Source organism: Misgurnus anguillicaudatus, chromosome 12, assembly GCF_027580225.2.
Source record: "Misgurnus anguillicaudatus chromosome 12, ASM2758022v2, whole genome shotgun sequence".
NCBI lineage: Eukaryota > Metazoa > Chordata > Actinopteri > Cypriniformes > Cobitidae > Misgurnus > Misgurnus anguillicaudatus.
This window is the reverse complement of record NC_073348.2, coordinates 26,586,954-26,605,064: the sequence shown is the minus strand read 5'-3', so window position 1 is coordinate 26,605,064 and position 18,111 is coordinate 26,586,954. Positions and strand designations below refer to the sequence as shown.

The following is an 18,111-nucleotide window of genomic DNA, read 5'->3' as shown; positions in this document are numbered from 1 at the left end:
CCATTTGTGCACATGTAAAACTTGTTCTTTAAAACTTCTGTAAATGTTTCTCACACTTAAGAGTTGAATATAAGTGTTTGAGTTCACACCTCAACACTAATGCTTCCGTTTTGCTTCTTAGTTTTAACTAGAGCTGCAGAGGGGATCCTCTTCATACAGATCAACACAAAAACAACATTCAGCTTTAGCAGAGTTAAAATGTTTAACTATAAAGTACTAGAGTTGACTGAAGTTATTTATGAAAGTGTGAGCAGTACTGAGTTTCAGGGAATGAAGACGGACAGAATGAAGTTGATGCTGGAGATCTGTCATGATGTGAGAGATGAAGACTTCAGGACAGACTCCAATACAACCAGACACCAACCACTGCAGTGTACAGGTAATGACATTAATTTCTAAAAGCATGAGTACGGATTAAACTGGTACAGTTTGTGTATGTTTCTATCTGTGTTAAATATGTCATCTTCAGGAAGTGAGCGTGTGAGAAAGAGAAGTTACAGATCAGTTACAGTGTGTTTGGTGCTTCTGTGTGTTCTTCTACTGACTGCAGTCATACACTCTTGAAATTGTTTTGCTAATTAGTACTAAAAGCTCGTAATAATAGGGGAAACATTTTTCGCACTACAGAGCATAGCACCTCTGTAGAACCTGTAAAGCATGACTATAGCACCACTTACGGTTCAACATAGCACAATATGGTTCTACACAGGTGATACACAGTTTTACATAGGTGTGGTTTAGCACTAAAATGGTCCCCCTGTGATTATGAGCCAGTGAACCACTTTAAGTGCTATTTAGCACCGTTTTTTTTGTAGTGTAGTGAGACAGCTGATACAGTACACTACAACGTTTAATGGCACTGGCATGATGCCCACGATGCGGCGTTCAGCAAACTGAAGCAGGCACTGACTAATCCTCCTGTGCTGCAATTTTTTGACACATCAAAGCCTGTGGTCATATCAGCAGACGCCTCGCAACACGGTCTCGGGGCGGTGTGCCTCCAAAACGGGAGGCCTGTGGCTTTTGCATCACGTGCCCTCACAGCAGATTAGTAATAATGTAGTTGACAAACACTGAAAGGGACATGGTTTTATACTGTATGTGAAAGAGAAAAGACTAATTAAAAATGTGCAACAGTGCACTGAGTTAAAGTGTAAAAGATAATCCAGAGTCAAAATCTGTATTCAGAATAAATGTAACTTGGTATCTAATTGTTAGCTTCATACATTGTTCAGAAGTTTTGAAAATGTGTAGGTGTAAATGCAAAAAAAAAAAAAAAATGCTGTATATCCATTGTAACACAATACATAGCCACACATTGTAGCATTATAATACAAAATTCAATTGGTAATTAAGTTCACATCTTTACTAGAGATGAGGAGAGATGAACTGTTTGTAGGCCCATTATGACTCACACTTAATAAACAACTTCGAAATTTAAACACTGAATGTCACATGATATTGGACTTCACACATAGACCTCACTTCCTTTTTTATTTTACTGTATGCTAAAACCAGCATCAATATGCAGAAAACAGCAAAGCTGCCAAGTACATTCAGCATTAGCAGAGTTCAACAGAAATTAAAAGTTAAGATGGGAGAGATTATTTATGATAATGTGGTCAGCACTGATTCTGAGGGAATTAATAGAGAGAGAATAGAGATGATGGTGGATATCTATGAATGTGCAGATTCTGTGAGAGAGCACGACTTCAAGAAAGAAACAAACACACACCAACAACTTCAGCGAACAGGTAAGAAACATTCATTTCTGTGTTAAAACACAATAAACAGTAAAATCATAATTCATCTTTTGTCTATCTGTGCTGTAATACATGGGGAAGTAACAATGGAAATTAAAATATATATATATCTATTTATTTCATCAGTTACAGTGTGTTTGGTGCTGTTGTGTGTTCTTCTACTGACTGCAGTCATAGTGCTGTGTGTCCTCATCAATACAAACAATCACCAGTTTAACATCAAGACCAAAAACATCACAGAAGAGAGAGACCAGCTATTAACTAAGAACCACAACCTCACAGAAGAAAGAGATGAATTAATAGCCAAGTATAATAATATTACTAAACTAAATGAGCAGCTGAATCAGGAGAAAAATAAACTGTGGAGACAACTTTATGGTAATCTTAAACTACAAATTAAGTATTTTAAACATTATTAAAAGGTTTGCAATAAATAGAGTTTGTTATCACTACTGTAAGTTGTGTAGTTAAGTATGATAAGAAAAAAATCAACAGCCAAACTGTTTGTGTTAACAGATGGATGGATTTACTATCAATCCAGTTTGTACTACATTTCATCTGAGAAGAAGAGCTGGAGTGACAGCAGAAGATACTGTAGAGAGAGAGGAGCAGATCTGATCATCATTAACAACAGACAGGAACAAGTGAGTCAAGTTTTACCTTCAAAAGTAAGTTAAATCAAAAACAATTCTTAAAAACTTTATGGGTATGGTTAAACAGTATTTATAATGAGTGTTATATAGGAATAACAGTGTCTGCTATATCCTCATTGGAAGTAAACATTTACAGCATGTACTGTATGTATGTAAGATGAACACTTGATGACATAAATTTGTTGTTTCGTCATCTTCTAAGGATTTTATTCAGAAGAATTATGGGAATGACAATCTCTGGATTGGTTTGACTGACAGTGATGAGGAGGACAGATGGAAATGGGTTGATAACAGCCCCCTTAACGCTAGGTGAGAAATCACTAAATTTAACTGATTAATATCTAATAAATGATTGTCACAGTCAGTATCATATCACACAGAAAACAACACTGAAGATTTAATGATGATCTGTTGTTTCAGATTCTGGGCACCTTTAGAACCCAATGGTAAAACAGAGAACTGTGTTTTGTATTCTTCATCAGTGTGGGCTGATTACCCCTGTACTCATGCTTTTAAATGGATTTGTGAGGAGCACAGTAGCAACTTTCTTTAGACAGTTGTTTTACATGTAGTTCTAAATGTAGGTTCAGGAGAAGCCTAAACATTCAGGCCTGTCAATCATCATCATGAGCGTATATAAGGCAGCATCCAGGCCTCTGCGTCCAGCTGCATCTCTCCTCCTCTTCATCTCCTGCTTCACTGCTCTCTTTCTTCCTCTGTGCAGTTCTGTTGCATGAGGGGTTGAACTTGGGGCTCGAGGTCCAGCGTGAGGTTCAGAGCTCCCTTCGAAGACAACAGGTGAATGTGCAGGCAAACTATAGTGAAGCAGTAATTTGTGAAGGTTGTGTTATGGATTCACCAGGTTTCACCCCTTTTCAACACCACGTTCACCGTCACCTACGTTTGAATAACTGGCACCTGCCCCTCATCAGCTCATAACATCTTTACAGTATACACAGACACACATCAGATGTATTCACTGTCTTACTGTGTCTCGCTTTGAGTTATGGACTCTGTGCTTGTTGGATTACACTTGACTCTGTGTCTTCCTGAAAGTCCTACCTAGTACTCTTTCATCATGTCTGTGCTCCATCTTGGTTACTCCTGTGAATGGTTACCTCCATACTTGCCAAGTGATCTCCTGTCAGCTGCAAAAAGATAAGAGACTGTTTATAATATATTATTGTTAGTATTAACTGCTCTACTACTGTGTGTGTAAGCTTACTTGCTTGCTGTTGGTCCTCTGCTATGTAAATTAAACTGGTTAACTTAATATTTTTGCCTCACATCTCTGCACATACTTACAGTACATGACGTCCTCTGCTATTGTTTGTATTTTGATTAATGTTTTACATGTGGATGATATTTTAGGTGTTAAACATCATTGATGATTAAATTTCACAATGCAAATAGTTTAAATGACCTCATCCCACACACGATGTAGCAAAAAAATAGGATTTGTTGTATATCTAAAAATAGGCGTCTCTATATGGAAAATTTATGAAATCTCTTTTTGGTTTCATAAATTTCGAAAGGTATTAAAATTAATGTATGCAACAATGATCTAAACCATTTGTGCACATATATAACTTGTTTTTTTAAACTTCTGTAAATGTTTCTCACACTTAAGGGCTGACAAGTCTTTGAGTTCACAGCTCATCTCTAAAGCTTCCGTTTTGCTTCTTAGTTTTAATTAGAACTGCCACTTTATAAAGATCATCACATAAACAACATTCAGCTTGAGTTAAAGAGGACATTTCACAAGACTTTTTAAGATCCCCATAGTACATATGTAAAGTTCTAGCTCAAAATATTTTATAGATAATTTATTATAGCATGTTAAAATAGTCACTTTGTATGCGTATGCAAAAATGTGTCCTTTTAAAGGCGGAGTCCATGATGTTTGAAAGCCAATGTTGATCTTTGATATCACCTAAACAAACACGCCCCTACCCCAATAGAATCTGGACCTTCTGTTGATAGACCCGCCCCACACATACGCAACCCAGCATTTGATTTGATTTGATTGGCTATAAGTGTGTTTTGGTAGTCGGCCCGTCTCCTTTTCCAACGCGTTTTTCAAACATCGTGGACTCCGCCTTTAAATGCAAATGAGTTGGACACTATACATTGTTCTTGGACACTTTTGCATGGCATGCAGCGATCACTGGTGATCGATTCAGCATCGATTCTAGTTCATCTTTAAAGAGCCTTATACAACTCAGCATATTTTTTGTTGTTTAATATATTGGTGTTGTCATCAGTGGCGGCCGGTAAAAACGCCCTCAGAATCAAGTAGATGACTAAATGAGCAGTTGAAGGAGAAAAAATAAGATTTAGTAGCTGAGCTGGTTGTGTTACAGATGGATGGATTTATATCAATCCAGTTTCTAATTCATTTTATCTGAGCAGTGAGCAGATGAAATGCATTAACTTCTCCTTTTGTGCTATTACAGCTATGTTTGTTTGACGCATGTGGTTTCGTCAGCATAAATAAGCTCTTTGATTTTGATAATAAAACTGATATACAATTGTACAGCAAAAAATGTCGTCTCATGTTTGTGTTCTTGCATATAAATCTTTATTGTTAAAGCTAACTTGCTTTTGACGGTTTCAGCGGAAACAACATAAACAAGCAGCTTTCGTGGCCCCGACTTAACTTCCTGTAGACCCTCTAGAGTAGATTATTTCTGATATCATGCTAAATAAATAAGTTAATTACTTTAAATTAAAAAAAAAAAATACCTAAACCATTTCAATTAGTACTCTGAGCTAACGTTACTGTGTAAAATAAATCAATACAATATTACACTCTTAAAACGAATGTGTTAAATTAACACATCTTGTGTCTAGTTAAGGAGAACACATCTAGTGTGTTGTCCTTAATTGAACACATCTCTGTGTTATTTTTAGAACAACACACTTTGTGTTGTTTTAACACATCTTGTGTTGTCCCTTTTATTTTTATGAACTCTAAATCAGCACGAAATGACACATAATGTTAAAATTAACACATAATGTGTTAAATAGTTTAACACAAAGCAATGTGTTAAAATTAACACACCCTGGATGTGTTAATTTTAACACATTGCTTTGTGTTAAACTATTTAACACATTTTGTAAAATAAAAGTGTCATTTAAGTTCACAAAAAAATAAAAGGGACAACACAAGATGTGTTAAAACAACACAAAGTGTCTAGTTAATAACACAAAGATGTGTTAAATTAAGGACAACACACTAGATGTGTAGTCCTTAACTGGACACAAGATGTGTTAATTTAACACATTCATTTTAAGAGTGTAGCAACAGATCCTTAAATTTATGACTATCAAACCTTTCGTCACACAGCGGTGATCCATGTTCATGTTCCTATTCTTGCCTTTAGGAAACCGATTTTTTTTTTGACAAGGTATTTGTTCCATAGTTCAGTTTAGCCACTTTTAGATAAAAAAACAAACATAGACCAAAAGTTAACTTTGGGCTAGGCACATAACAATTTCAACGCGTGTGCGTCCAATGAAACTGTCTGTTGCTTTTGGTGAGATGAGAAACAGTTTTTTTTTTATTTACACTTGAAGATATTTAGAATGTAATGGGTCACTGTGCAGACTAGTAATAACAATGTAGTTAGCTGACAAACACTGAAAGGGACATGGTTACTGTACAAATGAGGAAGTGAAAAAACGAATAAAAAAGCAACGGAGAGGCTAAGTTCAAGTGTAAAAGGTCATAGAATTCCCAGTCAAAAACCATATTCAGGATAAAAGTAACTTGGTTTTTTTTGGGTTTTTTTGCTTTATACATTGTTCATAAGTTTTGAAAATGTGTCTGTAGATGCTAAATGCAAAAATGTATGTACTGTATAATTTAAGATCACACTACAAAATCACATATTGTAGGACTTTTATTTATTACCCATTCCAAATGTCTCTCCCTTAATCCCTTAATAAACAGCTTTGAACTTTAAACACTGTACAGTATGTCACATGATCCTTTCACATCCTTTTTTACTGTGAAAGCAGTATCAGTATACAGAGAAGACAAAAGAACCTAACCTAAAACTACACAAGAAGTACATTCAGCATTAGCACTGTTCAATTACAAGTTAAGATGGGAGAGATTATTTATGATAATGTGGTCAGCACTGAGTCTGAAGGAATGAACAGACAGAGAACAGAGATGATGGTGGACATCTATGAATGTACAGATTCTGTGAGAGATCACGACTTCAGGACCGAAACAAACACACACCAAAAACTTCAATGTACAGGTAAGAAACATTCGTTTCTGTCTAAACATCTTTTCTTTAGATGTGCTGGAATACAAAAGTCACAATTGAGATGATAACTTCTCTTTTCTTCAGAAAGTGAGTGTGTAATGAACAGAAGATACAGATCAGTTACATGTACAGTGTGTTTGGTGCTGCTGTGTGTTCTTCTACTGACTGCAGTCATAGTGCTGTGTGTCCTCATCAATACAAACAATCAACAGTTTAACATCAAGACCAAAAACCTCACAGAAGAGAGAGACCAGCTACTAACCAAATATACCAACATCACAGAAGAGAGAGATGAATTAATAGCCAAGTATAATAATATTACTAAACTAAAGGAGAAGCTGAAGGAGAAAAATAAACTGTGGACACAACTTTATGGTAATCTTGACGCTACACGAAAACAACACAAATATTAAAGGATGCACTAATTACATTTTGTAAACACTACTGTAAAAAGTGTGGTTAAGTGTGGTCAGAAAAATGATTTACTGTAGTAGCTAAACTGGTTGTGTTTACAGATGGATGGATTTACTATCAGTCCAGTTTGTACTTCATTTCATCTGATTGGAAAACCTGGACTGAGAGCAGAAGATACTGTAAAGAGAGAGGAGCAGATCTGATCATCATTAACAACAAAGAAGAACAAGTGAGTAAAGTTTTGCATAAGTCACATACACCTTATAGGTTAAGTTATGATTAAACAGGGGTATTTATATTAAGAATTATATAGAAAGTATGTAGACTGAGTGCAAAACAAGGAAATCCTCTGAAATAACAGCTGATGATAAAAATATATTTTTTCATCTTCTCAGGATTTTATTAACAAGAATTCTGGTAAGGACAATCTCTGGATTGGTTTGTCTGACAGTGATGAGGAGGGCAGATGGAAATGGGTTGATGGCAGCACACAGAGCTCTAGGTAAGAAGTCACAAAATGTAACTGATTATTATCCAATAAATGATTCTCACAGTCAGTATCATATCACACAGAAAACAACGCTGAAGATCTAATGATGATCTGTTTTTTCAGATTCTGGGCGTCTGGAGAACCCAATGGAGGTAGAAGAGAGAACTGTGCTGTGTCTTATTCATCAGGGTGGGTTGATTACTCCTGTGTAATCGCTTTTAAATGGATATGTGAGAAGAGCACACAGCAAGTTTTGTCAGATGTTTGTTTATTCAGTAAATTGTGAACATGCATATAAAGATAATTCTCTCTTAAGGACCTTGAACTACAGTATTTCAGGAAATTCTAGTACGTCTAAAGATTGTCATGTATATTTATTGTAGGGTGATGCAATTATTGATCTGTCTCCTGTAGTTTACACTGATACATTGTAATAAGTGCAATACTATGAAGGGCTTACTATTAATGCATCCACCGTAGCATATTCCTTTAAAATACCTTCAGTGCTTCAGTGTTTCATCAAGGAAATTCACACTGTGTGACCACCAGTGTTGACTCTTACTACCTTTATGTTTTGTGACTACTAAATAAAGACACTTTCTTATCTTAAACTCATTCACAGAGATGATAGTGAACTTTACACCCTTACTACATGTGTTACTTCCTTCTCTTCCGTAGCTGCTTCCCTATGGTCAACCATTCTGCCTAAGTTTGATCAGCAATTACCTTTGGACATTTTGTAGGTATGCGGTGCAGGCGTCTTAACTTTAGCCCAATTTTGGCACAATACCTTTGTCGTAGGCTGTTTGTCAATGGCCATTGAGAGAGCAATACTCGAATATATAATCTTGTATACTGTGTCATGATATAGAAATCCCTCCAGAAAAACCCAATTATGCAAATGCCTGATTCAATGCATAATCAGCCAAAGTCCGCAAATTCATGCGGGGGCCACATTTTTTCAAATAGGCTGCACTTTCGCAGCATAAATTGCCGATTTCCGTGCACAAAATATGTGGGGCTTGCATGATTGGTGACTTTGGGGGGCATTTTAGTACAGTGAACTCATTGTCATATTCAAGAAACCAATTTGAAATGATTCAAGCTTTGTGACATGGTGTATTATCCTGCTGGAAAAGCCTTCAGAGGATGGGTACATGGTGGTCATACAGTGATGGACATGGTCAGAAACAATGCTCAGGTAGGCCGTGGCATTTAAACAATGCCCAATTGGCCCTAAGGGGCCTAAAATGTGCCAAGAAAACATCCCCCACACCATTACACCACCACCACTAGCCTGCACAGTGGTAACAAGGCATGATGTATCCATGTTCGCATTCCGTTTACGCCAAATTCTGACTCTACCATCTAAATGTCTCAACAGAAATCGAGACTCATCACACCAGGCAACATTTGTCCAGTCTTCAACTGTCCAATTTTGGTGAGCTTGTGCATATTGTAGCCTCTTTTTCCTATTTGTAGTGGAGATGAGGTTGTGCGTGTTGTGGCTTCACAAATGCTTTGCTGCATACCTCGGTTGTAATGAGTGGTTATTTCAGTCATATGTCACGGAGTGGCTTTGTAGGGCGGAACTAAAGTGACGGAGATTGGTTCAGCCCGGACCGAAATCTCCAAACACCAGTACTTCAGGGGGAAGAAATCAGGGCTTCATTGTAATGATAGATGTGTATAGATGAGCGTGGAGATTGCGGATTGGGCAGTGAGAAGAGAAGGAGGAATATAAAGAGAGCCTCAGAAGTTTCAGACGGCGCAGTTTATACTAGCCGATCCAGTGAGAGAGTTCGAGTGTTTGGGCGAGTACAGCGGTAAGAAGGCGGAAGCTATCATTGACTGGGCGAAGGAAGATTTCGGAGTGCAGTGACTGGGCTGAGTATAAAAACGTTGAATGCTTACTTGTGTAGCAAACCATGCAAACGTATACCAAATTCTGAGTGATTGCAAAACAGGAGTACTCACCGGAAGTGTCATCAAGGGAGGCCATCCGGCGAGTGATACTCGAGAGTGGGGAGGTTACCCGGCAGGTGGAAAGAAGAGGAGACAAAGGATTAGTATTACCGCTGTGTGTGAGTACCGGAAAGCATTGTGCAGTCAATAATAACATTGGAGAGTGAATCAATTCAGTGAGTTTTGTGAGTTCTAGCGTAGCATGTGAGCGGCCCCACTGTGGAAAGGAGTGTGGGTGAGCCGGAAGTAACAAGTAGAAAAGACACAGGGGTGTTGCGACGTCGACGGCTACATTCTTGACCCTTCGCTGCATCAGTGGCCAGTGAATCCCAGGACGAATCCCCAGTCAGCCGTGGTTGTGACCTTAATTCACCGAGAGTGTGTGGAGTGCAGTGGGCGAGTCGTTGTCCTTGCCGTGAGTGTATACACCTGAAAATTTGCAGTGTTGTGCTGTGTGTGAAAAAAAACTTGCGTTTTTCTGGAAGGACTAGTATAGCATATGACAACCAATGCTGCATCTGTGGCGCGTCACAACATCTGGACAGAGAGACTAACATGTTTAATTTTTTCCGTAGTCTATGGCAGGTCCAGTCACATCTCTGACATTGACGACACAGAAGCACTGTCTCTGAGCTATAAATGCCTTTTGACACTTACTGTACTTTAACCAGTGCTCACATTAATTTACATTCATGCCTTTGGCAGATGCTTTTATTCAAAACAACTTACAGTACATTACAATGTATACATTTTTTATTAGCTGTGTGTTCCCTGGGTTCAAATCCATGACCTTTTGCACAGCTAATGCAATGTTTTACCACTGAGGAAGCAGAAGCAATGCTGTGTCTGACACCCCAACCAGGATGCTCTGGTCATGTTAAATGTGATGTGTTGTAGTACAGTTGGCACTTTTAGTTTCACATCCCTTCGCTACTCGTATTCTTTCTCAACGCTTGGTGTCTCAGTTGTAGCTTAATGCTATGTTCATATTGTCTGTCAAAACTTTAAAAGTTTTTACTTTGTATTATTGTAAGATGCATTGACTTCAATTTAGTTGCCATAACAGGAAGTATTGATGAAATGTCACACAGGTGGGAGCGGACCCGAGATTGCTAAAGGGTCACGCCCCTTTCTAGTTTTCACCTCGAGGAGGTTCCCAAAGCCACCCCAATGACCAGACAAACAGAGTAAACTACGTTTAAAACAAATCTTTATTTAAATATTTAAAAGTCAGGGGGAAAGGGAAAGGGCAAATTAAAACAACTCTCTTTCTGCTTGCTTCCAGAACTGAACTCTGCAGGAAGCAGAGGGTGGGACTTCTGCCTAGGGGCTCTCTGCTATCCGTGGCGCCCTCCGCTTCTCCTGGAGGCAGAACAAGGAAATGCAATGAGTATTGGGTTCAATGTTTCTCAGCTACTTGCCAGCTAAACTTGTGGAGACCGTGTCTAAGGTGGTGTTTTCCTTTCTCGCCCTTAGGGTTCCCTTCCAGGTCGTGTTGGAGCAGGGGTCGAGGAATTGCGTTCCAGGATCTCTCGTCCTTCTTCGGAGTCGTACTACAGATAGAGGTAAGTAGGCACCACAAGGGTAAGTTCGTCGTACACTGGGGCTCTTTGCTCCTCCTCACAGACGTACTGAAAGCAGAGGTAAGTTATACTTCGTAGGCTTACGTGACACTCAGACTGGAGCTTTTCGTGTCTCTTCACAGGCGTGCTGAAAGCAGAGGTAAGTTATACTTCATAGGCATACGTGATACTTAGACTGGGGCTTTTCGTGTCTCTTCACAGGCGTGCCAAAAGCAGAGGTAAGTTATACTTCATAGGCATACGCGATACACAGACTGGGGCTTTTCGTGTCTCTTCACAGGCGTGCTGAAAGCAGAGGTAAGTTATACTTCATAGGCATACGTATTACACAGACTGAGGCTTTTCGTGTCTCTTCACAGGTGTGCTGAAAGCAGAGGTAAGTTATACTTCATAGGCAAACATGATACACAGACTGGGGCTTTTCGTGTCTCTCCACAGGCGTGCTGAAAGCAGAGGTAAGTTACACTTCATATGCATACGTGATACACAGACTAGGACTTTTCGTGTCTCTTCACAGGTGTGCTGAAAGCAGAGATAAGTTGCACTTCATATGACATATGCTGATCTCGTACCTCACCCAACGCTTCCCCCGGGGGGGCGGTGGACTTACAGGGCCACGGCAGACAGGGCATGCCAACACATCCTCACCCCATGTCGTCAATATTTGACGACACTTGACCATTCGTCAATATGTGACGGGGAGGGTATACCTTTCGCGTAATTTTTTGACGAACTGGGGACTTCAATACTATTACGTCCGTTGCATTCTCTTTCCTATTTTCTTACCATTTTCGCGTCGGTTTAGGGTTAGATTATGCAAAATTAAACAGTGTACGCGAAATTAAACAGTTGTCACCTGGCGTTGGGGTTAGAGTTAGGTTTGGGTAGGGATGTCATTATGTAAATCTAACCCTAAACCGACGCGAAAATGGTAAGAAAATAGGAAAGAGAATGCAACGGACGTAATAGTATTGAAGTCCCCAGTTCGTCAAAAAATGACGCGAAAGGTATACCCTCCCCGTCACATATTTACGAATGGTCAAGTGTCGTCAAATATTGACGACATGGGGTGAGGATGGGTTGGGCATGCGGGGCCGAACGCTTCCCTAGCTCTCCCTCTCCTTGCTGGTCCCAGGGATGCTGAGCAGGGGTGAACTTTCTGAAGAGGCTCTGCACACAGGTGGTTAATATGCAAAGCTGCCCACAACAATGGCCTTCGGCCCAAACAGTAAATACTCGTAGGTTACTCACTCAGATACACAATGCGTTTCACCACCGCCCTCTCTCAGGATCGGCGATGGTTCGACTGGTCACACTGGAGCTACTGGTAATTGTTTCCCCTCGCTTGCACTGGTCTGTACTCGACGTGTTGTTGTTCTCACACAGGGTCTCTGGGCTAAGACAGTCTCTATCTCCAAAAAGCACAGCACTGCACTGCACTGCAAGCTTCAGTGTACATACATAAAATAAAAGTCAAGACTCACCCAAAGCATCGCACACACACACTTCGTGAACTAAGCATATGGCCTGCTTGGTCCCAGGTTTCCCGTGCGGCTCGTCGGCCGTGGTTTCCAGCACAAAGAGAAAGGGGGTTAATGTTTATCGGTGGATCCCTTATCTGTCTTCACTATGCGACCATCAGCTCACCCACACTTCTTTCTCCGGTGGGCCAAAGCTATAATATGACACTCACAACACACGCCAAACAGTTCCTCCTTCTCAATGTTTATATGATACTCCAACGTTACTCACATGTCAGCATATCAGCGAATCCGTACTGGTTATCCTCCTTTACCCAGTCGCGTAATCCATCGATCTCCTTTTTCACCCAGTCACCTTCACTATGAATTCCTCTTAGCTGGAACGATCTATAGTCTTCCACTTCTTTTCCCCAAGGGAATGGTTTCGTCGCACACCAGCCTATAGTGCAGCCAAACACAGCACAATAACACACCACCACGGGTACAACAGAGAAGCACACCGTTTGTGTTTTCAGAGCTCTTTATATATCCAGCTCCTCCTCTTCAATGTCCTATCAGCAATCGCTACGTTTATTATCCCCACCTGTGTCTAATACGGGCTGATTTGTCTTCGGGGGAAACCCGGAAGTTCCGGTGTTTTCGCTTCCTTCCGGGCGGAACTCGTCGTCGGGCGGAACCCATCTCTCCTATTTTCTGTTCCGCCCCCACAAAACGTCACCTTGTGACAGAAACATTAATGCATATTGGGTTATGTTTATCAGTCCAGTGCGAGGACTCGCTCTTCGAAGGATGCAGCCTTTCGAAGTCTATAAAGCAAATTTAAATGAGACGATCTATAGCTTATCATGCTGCTGTGATGCAATCGGCACTGGAATGCAGCCCTTGAAATAGCATGCAGCTTGGTGTCCTTCAAAAATTCTTTATAAGAAAAAGTCATTCACAAGAAAACTCTGTTGTTTACTCACCGTTATGTTGTTTAAAATACAAAAAGTGTTCTGCATGGAACATAGAATGACAAACATTATTTAAAATGTCACGTTTTTAACATTTCAGCGTGGGCAGTCACTAAAAGCTGAAATCAGAAGTGGCTTAACACAGAAGTAAAGAATAGACAGAAATATCTAAACACTTGAAGGTACTTGTATGTGAGAATAACAATAATGAAGGATAAAAACAACTTTTCAATAAAACAGTGATGCATTTGAAGAATCTGCACAGGTCATCAAGCAAGTATCCTTTAAAATGTCAAGGTAACAATTTTATCCTTGATGAAACTTGCTTGAAGTAGTTAACCACTGGATAACAAAGTCATAACGTGCCCATGTGGGGTACAATGCCACATTTTCAAGTGTCACATTTAGTTATGTACAGCATACAAGTCAAGGTACGATATACAATGAAGTTCTTTGTGCGATTATACTCCATACTTTACAATGACAATTTGAATTCGAACCTTGTAATTATTAAGAAAACAGTAGAACATCTATGAAGTGCATTTGAGCTGTTTTCTTGTAAATGAGTATTTTTTATCAAACTCTTTATGGATTCTGCCAACAAACTGTTTTTTTTTTTAATGGCATGAGGCCAGGATTAAGCGGATTTTAAGTGAAAGCATCTGATGAAGGTATAGTACGTGTCAAGAGCATTCAGTTAATATCATTATCTCATTTTTGGCGAATGTGCCTTTAAAAGGCTTTTGTAGTTGATCCTGTCAGAGCGAGTGTTATACCTCTTTTTGGGTTTAAACTATAAAACATTCAAATTACAACTCTGACAATGTATTCATCACACTGAAATGCACTAAGCCTAGACTATGTATTGTACAGTACATCCACTGACAGATTTGAGCTGTTGTTGCTGCCACCACTAGGATATTAGTGGTAAAATCTGTTGTTCCAACAATTGCACAAGGACAGCCAAAGAAATAAGCATTTAAAAAACAAGTCCAGATCACACAACATGAAAAGTATATTATATATAGTATATTTGGTGTATGTTATACCTGTACATTACTGTTATCATGTTAGCTTATCAGTCTGATTTGATTTGATTAGACTTATCTGTGTTAGGTCTCACATCATGATAGTAGCCGATCAATCCCGTCTGTCATATCATGATGACTACACTGAAATCAGTTCGCTTTGCCTATTTTCATCACTGACACAAGCCACTTTTGATAATTGATTAGGAGACATTTTTAAGATGTCAAAAAATCTTTGGTGTCCCTAGAGTAGGTATGTGAAGTTCTAGCTTAAAATACCATATAGATAATTTATTATAGCATGTTAAAATTGTCACTTTATAGGTGTGTACAAAAATGTGCAGTTTTTGGGTGTGTCCTTTAAAATGCAAATAAGCTGATCTCTCTACTAAATGGCAGTGCTGTGATTGGATAGTGCAGATTAAGGGGCGTTATTATCCCCTTCTGACATCACCAGGGGAGCCAAATTTCAATTACCTATTTTTTCACATGCTTGTGGAGAATAGTTTACCAAAACTATGAGGCTGCTTACACTTGGCATTAACATGCGTTTTCATCGATCGGATCACAAGTGGACGACGTTAATGCCAGGTGTAAACCGTGTTCAAAACGTTTTAAACGCGTCCACTTTCGACCACTTTCAACCACATTCAGAGGTAGTCGAAACCACTTTCGATCGGATTGCTTTTGCTTGTGTAAACCGCCTTCTCTCCGTCCATTTATCTAATTTGAGGTACTGAACACAAGTTTTACACCTTTTCTGACTTCTGGCTTGAAGATACGGTGAACAGCGCTATTTTTAGCCTTTAATTGATACAACTAAAGCGGCTGATCTCCATAGTTTTGTTTTGAAAGCGTGTGAAAGTTGCGCGATCTTATTTCATCAATTGCGCTGAAAATTCAGAGAAAGCTCTAATGTAAACATGTACAAAACACTGTGCAGCATGTTTACTTGCTAAACAAGCAGTGGACTCTGACATAATATTAGTTTGCATCCATATAAACTCATAATTACTCCCGCTCGCGTTTAAATGACAGCGGGAGACTCGTCCACCGTCTCGACAGACCACCCCCTCACAGTATTCAGGACAGAAGCGGTCGAAAGTGGACAAAAGAGACGGATTTAAATACCAGGTGTAAACGTTATGTGTCTCTCTTGTCCACTTGTGATCAGATCGATGAAAACACCAAGTGTAAACAGCCCCTAAGTTACTGGCTTGATCTTATTCACATTATCTAGGTGGATAAAAGCACTGGGGACCCAATTATAGCACTTAAACATGGAAAAAGTCAGATTTTTATGGTATTTTCCCTTTAAAAACAAAAGCAGTTATTGAGCAAGTTCCTAGAAGATCATTGTTGAAAAATGTCTCCTTACCTAACCCGGATTCACACGGTAAGCTTATAATAAGGATTCATAAGCCGAGTTGTCAGGTATGATTTCACATGAAATGTCAGTGACGTTATTGAACTTAAATCCACACCAACATTTTTACGAATTGCAGCTTTAAAATTAATAAAATGAATTAAACCTATTGCTATTACAATGTAAAGACAAGATAGTTAGATATGCTAAAAAACACAGTTAAGTTATAACAAAAAATTCACCCAATATGCAGTTACATTAACAGCAAGGACAGAATGTGCAAGCTACAATTTAAGAGTAGGACACATGGAGCCTGGGGACCAAGATGTTACTAAGAGTGCCATCCTGCATTGGTTTGCAGTTCACACTGGAATCAGCAAGCCGATTAACAAGTTTAGTGGTTGTCAAGCCTAAGAATTCAACCTTGAAAGGTCAACTATGGTACATTTTCCTGCAAGCAAAGACAATTTGCATTCTTAGCACCAGAAAGTAATCAACTGAACAAAATGAGCGGTGTCTGCAATGATCACACCCAGTTATATAAAAGTGAAATAAATAAGAAATGTTTAAGATTCTGCACTAAGTCTAATTCTGTCACCATTTCAAAATACCCCAGTGCTCGTCTCTGATGCCTATAACAAGAGACAGAAGAAAACAGCAAAGACAGAGAGAGTTGGACATTGTACAGGATATGTCGTAGACTCAGAGTACATGCCCGAAGCCATCTTCTTCTCCCAGTCTTACATTGTTTCTGTCTTTAGCGCCCTTTTCAGTCTTCTCTTAGATGTCTCCTGCCACCCACTTTGCGTTTTAATAATCCCACGCAGCAAAAATTTCCGATCTGTTTTGACAGACGCAGCTGTGTTCTCTATAGCTCGTTCCTTTTATGTATTTGTTGGATTATTCCTAAATCCTTGAATGCACAAAATCAGCAGATTTCTGACTTTCCGTTTCACGACACTCACGATTGTCTTCCCCCGCACCTTGTTACGGCGTAGACTTCAATTGAGTTGGCATTTATGAAAAGCGTGTATGTTCCCAGACAGCATATAATCCTGTGCTATTAGGAGTGTACAACAAGTGCCATAGGTGACAGGACTCATTTGAGACAACTATGGAGAAAATCTCTTCCTGTTGAAGATGATTGTCTGGAGGATGCGACTCTGTTATTGAAGTTGTTTTTGAACAGTGGAAATTATAGTGATGCAAAAATAGTGCCCCTGTATTTTTATGGCCTTTGGCTGTCTGCAATCATATTTCAACTCGTTTAAAAGAATAGCAATGAAACCGAATATACTGCAGATTTGTTGTTTTTTTGGAATAAAGAAGTTCACTGGATTTGATCCTAATTTGATCTTTAAGCTTGTAATCGTTCCCATCAAAGCTGTGGAATTTTATCTCATGCTTGTGATAGTCACATCATTCCTCTATCAGTGATTCAGGACTGCTTTTCCAAGTTTTGTCAGTAAAAAATCTAAATAGTTTCTGATGTGCCCAACGGTGCCGAAACTGACTTGTCATTTCCATTAAACATTTGTCACTCTGTACACATCTCATCTGACAAATCTCTCGGTCTCATGTTTTATCAGATCATATTCCTTTTTGCACTTATTTGTGATCTAACATCTTTGAAAATGTTGTTTAGATATTTAATATCTGGTGTGGACAACACTGCTGGACCATTAACAGTAATACAGATCAAATTCCAAATCTTATCAGTGACTCCGCGAAATGTAGGTGAGGAATACGTTTGGAATCATCAAAGGCACAAACACGGACATCAAGTCCAATGAATTTTCCACAGAGCCGCTCATCTGCTGGATAATTCTGTTAATCTGTTTTCTGCGTCATCAAAGATCAGACATATGTCCAGTTATACAATTTATGCCAGATTTTAAGCCTGAATTTATCCTTTCTCAGCCCGCGCTCCTGTTAGAGCGTATAAAGAGATCCTGAAAGCAGCGCTATTGCACTTCAAATATTTGATTAACTTTTTGTCTTTATTAAAACTCACTGTCTAATGCAAAATACACCATTGCGCAATCTTGGCACCATCTCACGCCCCACAAGGGGGCCCCTGTTCCCAAGTTTAAGAACAAATGGTTTAAACTACGAAGCAAGATGAGTTTATAAAA

The 18,111-nt window shown here is 39.1% G+C and overlaps 1 protein-coding gene and 1 pseudogene across 1 annotated transcript; both read left to right on the top strand.

Annotated features, from left to right (window-relative positions):
* Nucleotides 1-843: 843 nt before the first annotated feature.
* On the top strand, nucleotides 844-4,526 carry LOC129446975 (uncharacterized; annotated as a pseudogene).
* A 1,937-nt stretch (nucleotides 4,527-6,463) lies between these two features.
* Nucleotides 6,464-11,674, top strand: LOC129446289 (uncharacterized). Its single transcript, XM_073873705.1, has 11 exons — nucleotides 6,464-6,687; nucleotides 6,781-7,071; nucleotides 7,212-7,339; nucleotides 7,506-7,612; nucleotides 7,724-7,789; nucleotides 10,979-11,130; nucleotides 11,271-11,287; nucleotides 11,350-11,366; nucleotides 11,508-11,524; nucleotides 11,587-11,603; nucleotides 11,666-11,674. Exons 1-11 carry the CDS (start codon nucleotides 6,528-6,530, stop codon nucleotides 11,672-11,674), a joined length of 981 nt encoding a protein of 326 aa, XP_073729806.1. The 5' UTR covers nucleotides 6,464-6,527.
* The last annotated feature ends 6,437 nt before the right edge of the window (nucleotides 11,675-18,111 follow it).

What these genes read in the sequence shown, in the direction of transcription:
- LOC129446289 (XM_073873705.1), top strand. Translation starts at nt 6,528, where the DNA reads ATGGGAGAGATTATTTATGATAATGTGGTCAGCACTGAGTCTGAAGGA. An exon ending in CCAAAAACTTCAATGTACAG is followed by an intron (nt 6,688 to 6,780) that starts GTAAGAAACATT and finishes TCTTTTCTTCAG; the next exon opens with AAAGTGAGTGTGTAATGAAC. An exon ending in GGCAGCACACAGAGCTCTAG is followed by an intron (nt 7,613 to 7,723) that starts GTAAGAAGTCAC and finishes CTGTTTTTTCAG; the next exon opens with ATTCTGGGCGTCTGGAGAAC.